Source organism: Tachysurus fulvidraco, chromosome 8 (genome assembly GCF_022655615.1).
Source record: "Tachysurus fulvidraco isolate hzauxx_2018 chromosome 8, HZAU_PFXX_2.0, whole genome shotgun sequence".
NCBI classification, from domain to species: domain Eukaryota; kingdom Metazoa; phylum Chordata; class Actinopteri; order Siluriformes; family Bagridae; genus Tachysurus; species Tachysurus fulvidraco.
The window spans coordinates 18,576,778-18,590,152 of record NC_062525.1 but is presented as its reverse complement, the minus strand read 5'-3'; the positions used below and the strand labels follow the sequence as shown (position 1 = coordinate 18,590,152).

Below are 13,375 nucleotides of genomic sequence, written 5' to 3'. Positions count from 1 at the left end.
TTATGGTGACTAGGGACATTTCCCTCCTTGATCCAAAGACACCTAAAATACAGGGAAAAGCATTTATGATGATTATAGCCTCCTGTGATTTTGCCTCTTAGCTTCAGTAGTAACATACAAAAGTATTTGTGAAAGCAACTCTTTGTTTGTTTGCTTTAAAGAAAATTTTAATTCTTACACAAGAAATTGCAGGTCACTATATTTTATTCTCTTGGTGCACATAACATGACAGGTTTTTGCATTTCTCAGCACATTGGAACATGGAGAGGAGTGTAGCTTTCCCAGAGGTACTCTGTATGCATAGTCCTGTCTCAATCCAGAGCTCATTCCTATGACCAGGGCAGGTCTATAGTGTAGGTTTGTACCTTTTAATGTATAACTATTGCTTTTCCGGCCACCAGGCCACCTTTAAGAAGTTTTCAATTTATTTGAGTGAACATGGCTCCAGATTGAAAGCAGTGGTTCAAATCTTTCAATTTAATGTTTGAAATATTATTAATCTTAAATTTTACATTCCAATCTTTGCAATAAAATCACTACCCTGACCTGGACCATTCATATACGATATCATTTATTGCATTGGTTTGAGGACTCGGGGCCTGTTAATTGGTATGTATGTTTAATTTGTTTTTTGATTAACATTATTGTAAAAAAAAATGCATATATATACATAAAAATGCGACCTTCGCAATTCTAAAAAACTTTACTTAGTTAAGACATTGGTGTTAATTATACTATGGTACGTGTATTGTAACCACTTTCATTGGAAAACAAATATGGGATTAACAAAAACACACGATCAAGATGAATATTTCTTCCTTAGTGTTTGCTTTATCTTCTGCCATTACAAGCTTAGGACAAATGTAGAACTAAAAGGTCAAAATAAACCAGTAAATTGGAAACGGAGCTCATCTTGTGTTTTGAGAGAACAGGAAGGGGTTAAAATGTGACGTCATAGTCCGTGAGTCGGTGACATTAGAGGAGTGGGCGGGACTAACATTAGCTCCTGGGGTTTATGGGGAAATGTGCCTCGTTTTCAGAGCAAAAAGCTTATTTGGATTTTAAAATATACGGTTTGTTTCTAACCTACTTTAAGAGATGGCTATTTGTTTTATTTACAGAAGTGTCTTGTAATGGATGCATTTTGCTCCAAGGTAATTCTGTAATTCGATAAGTAAAATTCAGTCGAAACGAACGTGTGTTTGTGTTGTTTTTGCAAACTAGTCTTAACAATTATGTCTGTGTTACTTTGTTTTTGAACACGATTGAAGCAAATGAACAAGAATATCGCGTTTATTTCTGTTTTTTAAAAGCGCTTCACGTGACAATCCAGCCGCTCGAGGTGAATTTCTACACGTGATTTTTGGTAGTCAGCTTGAGTAAGGTGAGGGTTCTAAAAGGAAGAAAAAGTCCCCCAATATGAAGAAACAGAAGAGAATCAATGCGTCTAAGATCTTACCGGGGAAATAGGGAAGGGGGTCGCTTTTTCCCAGTAGGACCTTAATAATAATAATAATAATAATAATAATAATAATAATAATAATAATAATAACAACAGTACAAGGTGTGACAGAGTGGATGTATGTTATGTATTTGAAATGAAAGAAAATGCATGTCGGGAATATGTGAAATTGAGGTAATCTCTTAATCAATTTTCAGATTTCAGTCACTGAGCTGCATTGTGGGAGAAGGAGGACGCGTCATGCAGCAATAAATGTGTGATTATAGACGCTTGCAGAAGCAGCAGCTCTATTCGGGCGGATTTGCTCCGTGCACTAAACTGATCTGCGTTGTTGCAGGAGCTACAGACAAAACCCAGACCATCTTTTAGCTGGCAATTAGAAGAGACTGACCACGCAATGTTTTTTTTCTCGTCCTACTCGAATGGTAATTTAAAAGGCAAGATCGTAAACTTAGAAACTTCTTTCCTAAACACTTAGGATTTTCGACTTTGAAGGTGGTGCACTAAACACGATTCACCAAAGAGGGGAAACTTCAGAAGTCTTTTCGTTATCAAAGGCCTGAATGTACGGAACTGGCTTGTTTTCTTCTTCTTTTTTTGCCCCACTCTGCGTAAATCAATAGCCGGTCCCCGTTCAGAATAGATTTGTTGTCCGGACTGGCGTTTTTATAGGTAGGTGTTTTCTACTCCTCAGATTTTGATTTATCGCCCTCGCCTAGGATTAGCCTGTGAAATAGGTATTTCAGAGAAGAGTGTTATGTCCTTGCGCTTTTATTTTATGTATACGATTGTGATGAACACTATTTCTTATCCTAGTGCTTGGAAACAAATACTAATATTGTTTTTAGTTCAATTCTGTTTAGATAAATGTATAGAACAGGTCATTTACGGGTAGCCTTTTAATTTAATTTATCCTTTAATTTACAGGTATTGTGTATTTACTCCTAATGTTTTGAGTATGGCTTGGAAAGCATAAAGTTCGTATGTTTGATTATTTCGCAGGATGGTCTTTTTTTCTATTCAAAGATTATTCTCATGTAAATGATTTTGTTGGTATATGTGATTTCCCCACATGCCTTTCTTTAAAATTCTTTTTTCCATGCTTAGAAGTGACCAGTACGTTCAATGTAAGCAGTAATGTGCGTAAACCTTGGAGACAAACCGGCCTTATTCTGCATTTTGGTTGAAGTTTGCTTAACTTTTGTATAAATGTGGGTGTGAAATCTTTGTGAAATGACCAGTAACTCATAAAGAAGCGAGCACGTAAACTTTGGTTGGCTAATGCTAATTTGTTTTTGCTATCTTAAACATTTTGGAAGTTTTCAGGACAAGTTAGTTCGGTTCACAAGGTGCACTGTAGCTGTGGCACGTAATGGGTTTCAAGATGGGTTGAAAAATAAAAACAGTGACCTACAACCTTACGAATTCGTTCACATTTCTAATAGAAAGCTATGGTTAATCTCTCACAGACCAATGAGTTTTCATTTTAGGCCCCCCAATGCCTCCTGTAGCTGATTGACAACGGCATGCAAAACCGTTGAATGCGCTGCTGTTCAGTTTGTAGGAATTTCTATTATTAAAAAATGACGTTTTTTCAAGGCTTTACCACATATAATGCAAGACGCCATAATACATGGCAAAATGTTCATGGTTGCTTTTGGTATTTTGCATACACAGGCAGATGGAAAATAAAGCAGGAAAGGTTTCTCATGTTGTTGGTTTTTTTTTTTTTTTTTTTTTTTGAGATTTTGCGTTCATCTACAAAAAGTGTTGTATTATTTCGTGTATCATTTGAATCTATAGTATCACAACAGACCTAATCAAAATGCAAAACTACTAATCCGCTAGAAACGACGTAGTTAGGTCGTAAATGCATCCGTTATACATTGGATTCTTAGTGGAATTTACATGAAGGTTTAAAACTTTTACACCTTTCTTGAATCTTAAACTGAGCAGGCGATGGCAATGAATGCTTGTTTTAAACCATGTGGCCTGGAGCCTAATAAATCGCTCTGTGGAAGGAAAAATACAAGGACCTCAGGACAAAGTCGTGTCTCGGCTCGACTTGTCTCTTTAAACAAAAGTCCACCCATATCATACATACTTTTTTAGCAAATATGTATTCAAAAAAAAAAAAAAATCTTGATAAATGGGTCTAGATGACTCTCCAAACTACCTATTTGACTTGTTTGTCACACCAGGTTTATTGGATGATTTCTTTATAACGCGACAGTAATGAAAAAAGATAATGAAGGTCTTCTTTAATCAATTCAACAGACTCATATGTCCAGTGTATTCTGTTACACTTCTTTACCCCCGTTTAGTTTGACTTTTAGCTTTTTCAATAAAACAGGTCGTAATGAGGGAGGTTTGTGTCATTTATGGGAGTGAGCCCATACTTGCCTTAATTGGACACAGATGGGTTTTCCTATTGATAACCCTGCAGTGGTACCGGACTAAACACGGCGGAAACGCCATTCCCTCGAAATTATAGACGGCGATTGGACTGATTGGACTTAGTGCCCTCCCTTGTGGGCTCGTATGTTTATTCAGTTAAGTCAAGTGGTGTAATATGGCAGCGCCACACATCCTAGGATTCTACTTTGTATTTAGAAAATTTAACACTTTAATGCATGTTCTTCTTTCTGTTACACAGTGACTGCATCATCGTATGTAGTGACTGCAGACTGCGATCTTCCGATTAGACAGCTATGGCAAAGACTGTAGTAGGGCGCAAAGTAGTGCGCAGTAAGAGCACCAAATAAAAGTGCATCCTATGTTGTATGTATCCGTTTTGGCCTAAGACACGTTTGTGAAAGTAGGTGGCGGCTGAAATAAATATGTACACCCTGACAGTGCTGTCACCGATGGGATGAAAGGTGCGACAATTGTAAGGGATCCACGGCACAGCTTTGCTTTATTTTGTTTATTGTATTTAGGGGGGTGGGGTGGAGAGGGGGCAATGACTCTAACCCCGAACTGTCTCATCGCTGGAAAATGTTGTGATAATCACCTAATATGCCAAGTTTCTTTTGCTCTGACCACACGATCACTAATGTGGACTTACATATAGCACTGGTCTGGAGTGCTTTGCACGGATGAATAGCATGGGGTTAAAACAAGTGGTAAGAGCAATAAAAATAACCCGGTGAGTACGTTGCCTGTGTAAGTTAGGGAGGGGTCACGAGGTTATAAAATTGCTTAACTTTGTCTTATTTAAGCACATTTTCTCCTTTTATTTTACAGGGTTGAAAGTGGTATGTGTCAGAAATTTAAAAGTGAATAATTTTTTAATCATTTTGATGATTTCTAAGAGATGCAACGCTATATATAAAGTCTGCATGTATTGTAGCCTAAATTAAAATGTAATAATAATAATAATAATAATAATAATAATAATAATAATAATAATAATAATAATAATAATAGATGGTTTAGACTACTTTTTTGTAGAATCTACGTTCAGAAGTGTTAGATCAATAAAAAAAATTGTAATGAAATAAAAACGCTTATTGTAATGCTATTTACTTGAATTCATCAAACCTCTGGCTCAAATCAAACTTTCTCATAGACATGTATTCGCATGCAAGTAGCATCAGATCAGACACGCAATTGGAGCGTCCTTTTTGAAATATTCTTTCCAAAGGCGAAGCGGGATGAACACGGCCTGTTTCAAACTGGTCTAAAACTGCGGCCTAAAACAATAACGGGGTCTTGCTGCAGCAGTCTTGGCCCGCGCTGGTGACAAACGGCCCGTTCCGGTAGTTTGAATGTGGCCGGGAGATGGAGGGAAAGTGTCAATCAGAGACGCTCCACCGATCGTGCACAATGCTCTTCGTGGGACTGGTCTGTTTCAAGAGCAATCAGTCACTCCGCATTAATTATCCCCGCGTCCCACAGCAGGGTAGCTCGCACTGGCACGATGAGCTCTCTCTCTCTCTCTCTCTCTCTCTCTCTCTCTCTCTCTCTCTCTCTCTCTCTCTCTCTCTCTCTGTGTGTGTGTGTGTGTGTGTGTGTGTGTGTGTGTGTGTGTGTGTGTGTGTGTGTGTTACATGGTATCGCAGGCCTGTGCTATGCTATAGTACACCACTAAACAGAAACCCCACACCCACCTTTCAACGAAAGAAACCAATAAAATGTAGTAAAAGAGCCTTCCCATATAGATGTATGTTTAAAGAGGGGCATCTCCATAAGTTGTACAACAGATTTTTATTGTTCCATTACCATTACATGTTTAAAATGCATTTTCAGGTTTTTCTTTAAACATTTAAGTCACGATCATAAATTCAGTGGATCTTGTCACTGGTATAAACTCTTCCACGTATGTTGCATATGCAGAAGTTTCTCAAGATTTAGTTACATATCCACTTTTTGTTTTGTTTAATCACCGTGGGGGTTTTAGTACACATTTGTTGCCACGTAGGTGTAACGTTCAACACTGGACATGGTTTACAATCATTAGTTAACTACATACACCTTCATTGCCATGGGTCCACAGGTTTGAAGATTTCATTACTTGTAGCGAACGGTGGAAACAGCAAAGAGCTCATATCTGCATTTATTAATCAGTGATCAGCGTTTACTATCATGCAGTCACTAATTTTGGGAATTCAGTATTTTGCAGGAGATTATTAACATTTGCTTATTGCTACCAGAATAAGAGAGAGAATATATATATATATATATATATATATATATATATATATATATATATATATATATATATATATAATGTCTGTTGATTCTTTATCTGATCATCCTTGTAAAACAACTCTTATTGTAAAAATGTAGTTATGTATTAGTACGTTTGCATACATCCTGTAGGATTATCATTTGCCATGTACATTTAGTAGAACTTCTTCTGTATATGCCAATAATAATAATAATAATAATAATAATAATAATAATAATAAGAAGAAGAAGAAGAAGAAGAAGAGGAAGAAGAAGAAGCTGATCATTTGTTTTTCAGACCTTTAGTTCTGCTACGATTCGAGCAAACCTCCTCCCAAAAACTCTATAAAACACCAAATACACCGCTTACGGTGTGGAAATGTCATTCTTTTAAAACAGTTATAGTAAGATTGTACAATTTAACAAAAAATGATAAGAAAGTCAGCAGAAAACAGCGCAAACTTGTTTGTTTTCAGCTCACAGCTCTTTCTGTTCACTGCTTTAGCGAACGCGTGTATTCCCGATATTATCCTTTCGGTTCAGTATTTCCACGTAGTCTGCTCGTTTTATTATGTTATTACTATATTAATCCGCGCATCTAGACACTATATTTAATATAACGTGTAATTTCCTCCTTTTTAAACTATTCTCTTTGATTAAGTCACTCTTGACTCTCCTTTAGCTTTGGGGCCAGCTAGGTTCGCCTAGGGGAGGCCTTGAAACCGCCCCTTCTTATCTCCTTTCATCATGCAGCTTTGGGCCGCCTTGAAACCGCAAGGCCAGTAATTGCTTTTTTCAGGCAGCCCAGTGCGGACTGGCCAGCAGCCAATCAGAGCCTTGTTTACACTCTATGATTGACACCGTTCTGGCAACATGCCAGCCAATCAAATACGTTTCAGGTTGAAGCCCGAAATTTTTAACCCTTGTTATGCTTAAAACCAAGAGATTATGGTATGTACAAAGAACCTCCAGACAGCTGACATATTTTTTTTAGGTCATTCAAAGTTTTTTTCCCATGTACGTTTGTGATCAGAACTAATTTTAAACCAAACCGGAAAATATGTATCCGGTACAATAAAGCATGGATATTTTGTGGGTGCCTTTAATTCATTTTTAACAAGTTACATTTTTTTTACTACTTTATAAGAAGGTTAAAAAATCCATTAGAAAATGCATCTCTTTAAATTACTTGTCGAAATATGTATATATATATTTTTTGTTGTTGTTCGAAGACGTACATGTGGTCGCGACTGCGTTCGACTTACTGGGAAAGTTGAATATAGCGCGCAACGTTTTGTTTGGTTGCCCGATAACTTACACGCCATTGGCTCAGAGAAGCAGCCAATCAGAGCCCATGTTTATCCCGCGGCGTTCTGCACGAGCTTATGGACTTGTCGATATTAAACCAATGGGTGAGTCTCTCCCCACTGGCTCCGCCCTCCTGTCTCATTGAGTGGCATGAGCGGATTCAGCAAAGAGCCTGATCCTGCATGTACGCGAGATCGCTTCAGTGGAAGCTCTATAGTGCGGTGTGTCTCCGAACTCTAACAGCACACAATGCAGTTACCAGGCTAGGATGTAACCATTTCCACATGTCGTTTTTTATTCTGCATCTGCTGTCTTTTGCCTATTTTTTATATATGTTTTTAACCATTTATTGTTATGCAAGGAATAACTTACCAGTAAGTAATTCATTTATATTGTATACAGTATATGTGCGTGATAATAAACATTTGTTTCTCGCAGAACATCTGGTGTTATGCAGAATTAGCCAGGCTGTAATACTGACGCACTGATGGGTGATTGAGAAATGTGTACAAGCTATTAATTTACTGCTCTAAGTGGGATCAATAATAATAATAATAATAATAATAATAATAATAATAATAATAATAATAATAATAATAATAATAACAGCAACAACTGGAACGTGTGGATTCTTATTAACGCATGATGCCAATTCTGTTTGCACACTCCAACGAGTTTGATTTACAATATCGAAGGGAACTCCGCTCTTTAATAATAAATTACTGCAAACCGACTGAATTTTAAACCGGACTGATATTTTCTTTTTAGTGCATTTGCAGAATTTCATTTAAAGTATTTAATGTATACATCCATATCCTTTTAAACGCATGTACTGTAAGATGCCAAGTGCAAAAATTAACTTATAGATATTTTTGTATCTTGTGGTTGTTGTAGAATCGCAGCATGCAAACTTAAGTGTTCTATCGAATATTCATTTCCCTGATATCTATTTTATGTGAAAATATTAAAAAATACCACCAACTCAGATATTGCCAGTGTGTTGATTAAGATCTCGACACATTGCTCGTGTCTTACTGTACAGCTACATTGTTTTAAATCAGATTTCAACAGACGTCCAAAAAAGGGGCAAAAGCCCCAAAAAATCAATCTCCTCCAAAACCATACAGTGCCATTGCTGTGTAGTTTAATAAAAATGCAATGTTAAGCCTTAAAACCCGTCATTACAGTGACACCACAAAAATGAATTAGTATGCATTGTCATAGAGAAAGACTGAAGTCCTCTGCTTCACATTACACATATACAGAATTTCACTGGCAGTGCAAGCTTAAAATGCTGCTTTCTATTCTAGACTCGCTTTTATAAGCTTTCATTAGGGTATGTCGGTCCTGTACATTTCGTTCTTCACTGGGTATAAAATTGGAAACCGCTGAACTTATCATTGATGTGGACGCGTGTATTTGTGATGTTTCTAGTCACTCGCCATCGAGGTGCAGTTTATAGGACAACTGCAATAATAAGTGAGATAACTACTAACTACTAGACGTGTGCGTCACTTGCCTTTTCGCCTACGTTTTGAATGCGTGCATACATTTTTTTTTTCATTTTAATTTAGAATGATGATGTGTGATATGCGATCAATCACATGTTCTCTGATGCTTTTATCTGGAGTGTTGTTATTAAAGGAAGTTCGCCACCGAATTCATTATACCAGAGTGCTTGAGATATTTATTTATTTATTTATTTGTTTGTTTGTTTGTTTGTTTGTTTGTTTGTATGTATGTATGTATGTATGTATGTATGTATTTTTTAAATGCCATGTATTCACATACTTAAGGACACACACCATGAGAATTGAAAGATCTATACTTTTTGGAGAGATGCTAGCCACGCTGGAAATTAAACTCGATTGTATTTCTTATTCTTGATTGTATTTACGATCATTCAGAATCTATTGTTGATGTGCTATCTTGTAATTTCCATGTTAATACAAGAGATTTGAGTGAAGTCTGGGATTTGGGGCCAAAGGTGATGATGGTGAGGCCTAATTGTTTGGCCCAGATATAGAAGACAGAATGAGAAACGCTCAAATTCGAATTTACACAACCAGGAGCAGAAATGTAATCTATTAAAATGTAAAAAAAAAAAAAAGAAAAAAAAAAAAAGATATTTTACAATAACAAGGTTTCACTAATTGTGCGTCATTTAGATTTGTTGAAAATTGAAACAATGCAGAGTAAACAGACTTAAATCTTAGTTATTTGAAAACAATTGTTATACTTTAAATATTAAAATAAAAATATTTTAATATGTAATAATAATAATATTAATAATAATAATAATAATAATAATAATAATAATAATAATAATAATAATAATAATAAATACGCCCCGTAGCCAGTATATTATATTGCAAAATTTCTTCTAATCCGCTTTATGTTTGTGTGTACAAACTTTTCTGGCTAAATTTGTGCTGGTTTCTACCTGCTTTAGCTCTGCAAAAAAGATTTGTTTTTTTAAATAAACTAGTCTGTTTAAGCCTGTATCTACAAGCACTTGCATTTATAGCTAGACTGGTATACAGTAATATAGTTAAAAAACTAGACTGCATTTGTCTTACGCTGTTCGGGAACAATAACACTGCGCGTGTTGTAATTCAGACCCGTGCCCCATTTTTATTCTTATTCGTACTGAGAATTGCGTTTTTTTTTATCTTTGTTGTTTTTGTTTTCAGAAAATATGACTGGGACATAGGCTGCTTTTGGGCGTCAAATCCAACACGGTGCTGAATGCAAGGCCTAAACGAAACTCCTAACGGGATTATAGCGTCGGTTTGGCTTGCGCCCTTTGGATTTCGGATTTATCTGCTGTTTTGGAATGGAAGGCCGGGAGTTCGGCCCTCCTCCGCCGCTGCTCACAGAGCGAGGCCCGTTGGCTCACCGCGCCACCTCTCGGATCACTGCAGCCGGCCACGCGGCCGTGCAGCACCCCGCTGCCTTCCAACCCGGGAAATACTATCCCTCACACATACCCATACCTCCACAATCAGGTACGTGTTTCGCTGCCTTCCTTCCTGACCTGTTGAGCGTTTATACACATTCTTGGTTTTATTGTACGTCGAATGTTTCGTGCAGTCGGCACAGTCACCGCACCTGTGAGCAAGCAGTAGGCTATTGCGGCACATACGTGTTATTTATTGGAAAGGGAAATTACTTGGTCAGCATATGCTTAGACTACCGTCCTCTTGGAAATTAGGTTACTGTGCACGGCTAAGAACTTTATGTACCAGTTCTAGACGGTACTGTAACATTTTATTGAACTAATTAGTGTCTGACATTAGCTGTATGAAGTGCGGGAGTGTGTGTGTGTGTGTGTGTGTGTGTGTGTGTGTGTGTGTGTGTGTGTGTGTGTGTGTGTGTTTCTGGCAGAGCTTAAACTTTTAGAAAGTTAGACGTCACTGTAATATTCTAGTCTAGTATCTTATTTAAAAAAAAATGCTCTATATTTTTGAACGGCAATCGAATGTCATCTCGCTGTTCTGTACAGAATATGAGAGTTTAGTCTTAAAGGGAATTGTACTTTCTTTGTTTAAAGGAATGCTACTTTTTGTATCACACCCACGTCATCTAATAACGGCGTGTGTGTTGTATTTTACAGTGTCCAGGAGTAGGGTCAGCTCGCGCGCTTTTGTGTGTGTGTGTGTGTGTGTGTGTGTGTGTGTGTGTGTGTGTGTGTGTGTGTGTGTGTGTGTGTGTGTGTGTGCGTGCGTGCGTGCGTGCGTGTGTGATTTGTTAATAGAGGGTACTGTAATGCTAGAAAATCCGGTTTCTATATTGAGCGCTGATGTGACGGGGTGCGAATAGCTTGACAGTGCATGCATTAGATTTAACAAGTGGCTGTGCCGTATGACTCCGACTTCTTTGCGCACACGGCTGCATTGCATCTCGTTTTGCATTCTGATGGGGTATAAATTTGTCGCATGCATTCATATAAATTATGGCCACGAGTTAATTCACATCAAATATTAATCACGTGTAATGTCCAGACTTATGTTTTTGTTTTGAATAAGGAACGCCTTTGTGTTTGGGACGGACTACAAGCTTGCATTGTAAAACCATGTCACTTCTACTGAAGATATTACACACTAAAGCATTTTCAGATTGGAGTGAAGTTTACGCCGCTTCTCTCTTTAGTGAATATGCGGTACACTAAACGTGTAATTAATCCCAGAATCACGTTTATGGTCTTCTTAATTTATTTGATCAGTGTTCCTTTTTCATTTGTGTTTAGGTCTAATAAGTATACTTGTGTTAGAGACAATGCTAAACTCACATAGAGTTCCTTCTCTGCATATTATTGATGAACTGTTGTTCTTCGAAGATACGTGTTGAATGTTTTTTGTCGTACATGGTTATTTTAACATATAAACCAGAGCGAAAAAAGATGCAATTTCTACCTACTGTATTGTTAACACCTTAGTCTCATTTGTGTATAATTCAGAATATTATCTGATTTTAAAAATTCCACTTAATATTTGACATCAGGCGTGTTTTCTTACAGCTCTGGTCGTGAGCTTCCAGTTCAGCTGTTGTTTTTGTTGTTATTGTTAATGTTGTTTTAGTTGTTGTTTTAAGCCATCTGATCAAGTATCCAATTTAGTAAATTGTTTAGTAGGTGTGTGAGCGTAGGAAATGTTTCCCAGAGTGGACAATGAAAGTAGCCTGACCGGGTAAAGTTTTATCTTTGTTCCCTAGTGAGAGACGCACTTCTCCTCCTTGGACTTTGTGTTGATTGGTTTTTTATATTGCATTCTTTTGCGCTTGGTTTTCGTCTGTGTTCATTTTGCCGGACTAATTGCGTCCTGGTCACTCTAATGTGAATGTAAATACTTGACTCTAGTGATTATGCAAACATGGCTGTAATTGGTTTAAGATGTTGCGGAAGTGACTGTTGCAGCTACATTTCGGGTGATCCATGAGCTTGCCTAACAACCTAACAAAACACTTTGGTTTGGTAGACCTACATACATACACACGCACACACACACGCACACACACACACACACACACACACACACACACACACACACACACACGCATATATATATATATATATAGAGAGAGAGAGAGAGAGAGAGAGCGAGAGAGAGACAGACAGACAGACAGACAGACAGACAGACAGACAGAGAAGCGTACTGAACAAGACAAAAAGTGCGGTTTGTAAATTCATGACATGTTTTCCACCGCACTATTATCTGTCAATATTAGCTTTACGCACCTCCTTATTTTTAGAAGTTGACAACCCAGAGGCATAAAACTAGACTTAAATGGACCAGGCTGATTTTGTTCCACAGTTCTGCTTTTTAATATGTCGGTCATTGGCACGTCCCTAAGTCAGTAATTATTCAAGTAAACCTGTAATTTCCAATACAAATAATATTAATATCCATGTCATTTTGACCTCTCATACGTATTGTCCATGTTGAGAATTTTGCTTTGGAATACGCTTAATTTAATTTATTTGGAAATGCCACTCTTTAGAAAATGAACTCATGATTTCAGAGTGGATATCAAACCAGGTTTGAGTTTCTACACGTCAGGAGTAACAAAACGCATACGTACATGACGCAGCGCAGATTTCCAGCCGACAAACCTGAATCACCAATAGTAGGCTTTATGGTCTTTAACGCGTCTATAAGGCGTCTATAAGACATAAAACACATACTACACACAACACGCTTCTTACACATTACATCGTATACAGTATGCCTACCTATAGGTGTACTATTAAGCACAGTAAGTAATCAGGAGTTATATGTGCAGCAGCTCTTGCGCACTAGGCTTTTCCTAACCTCTTCTCTCAGGCTTCTCACACACTATTTCTGTTTGCCCCGCGCAAATAACTCCGTATAATTAACTCATCCAGAGTCGTAAAATAAAACGAACAGAACAAACTCCACGAAAGTAGGCCATCTC

The 13,375-nt window shown here is 37.4% G+C and overlaps 1 protein-coding gene across 8 annotated transcripts in view; it reads left to right on the top strand.

The window, feature by feature from the left end:
* Positions 1–1,001: 1,001 nt before the first annotated feature.
* bahcc1b (BAH domain and coiled-coil containing 1b) overlaps positions 1,002–13,375 on the top strand; it is an 83,174-nt gene continuing 70,800 nt past the window's right edge. For 7 of the 8 annotated variants that reach the window (XM_027140449.2, XM_027140444.2, XM_027140443.2 and 4 more), the window contains exons 1-2: positions 7,607–7,815; positions 10,135–10,449. In XM_027140449.2, the coding sequence (XP_026996250.2) occupies positions 10,278–10,449 (172 nt within the window). In that variant the 5' untranslated portion in view covers positions 7,607–7,815; positions 10,135–10,277. Of the gene's footprint in view, positions 1,155–1,659; positions 2,135–7,606; positions 7,816–10,134; positions 10,450–13,375 lie in introns of those variants that run through there. The other variant, XM_027140439.2, reaches the window with a different exon arrangement.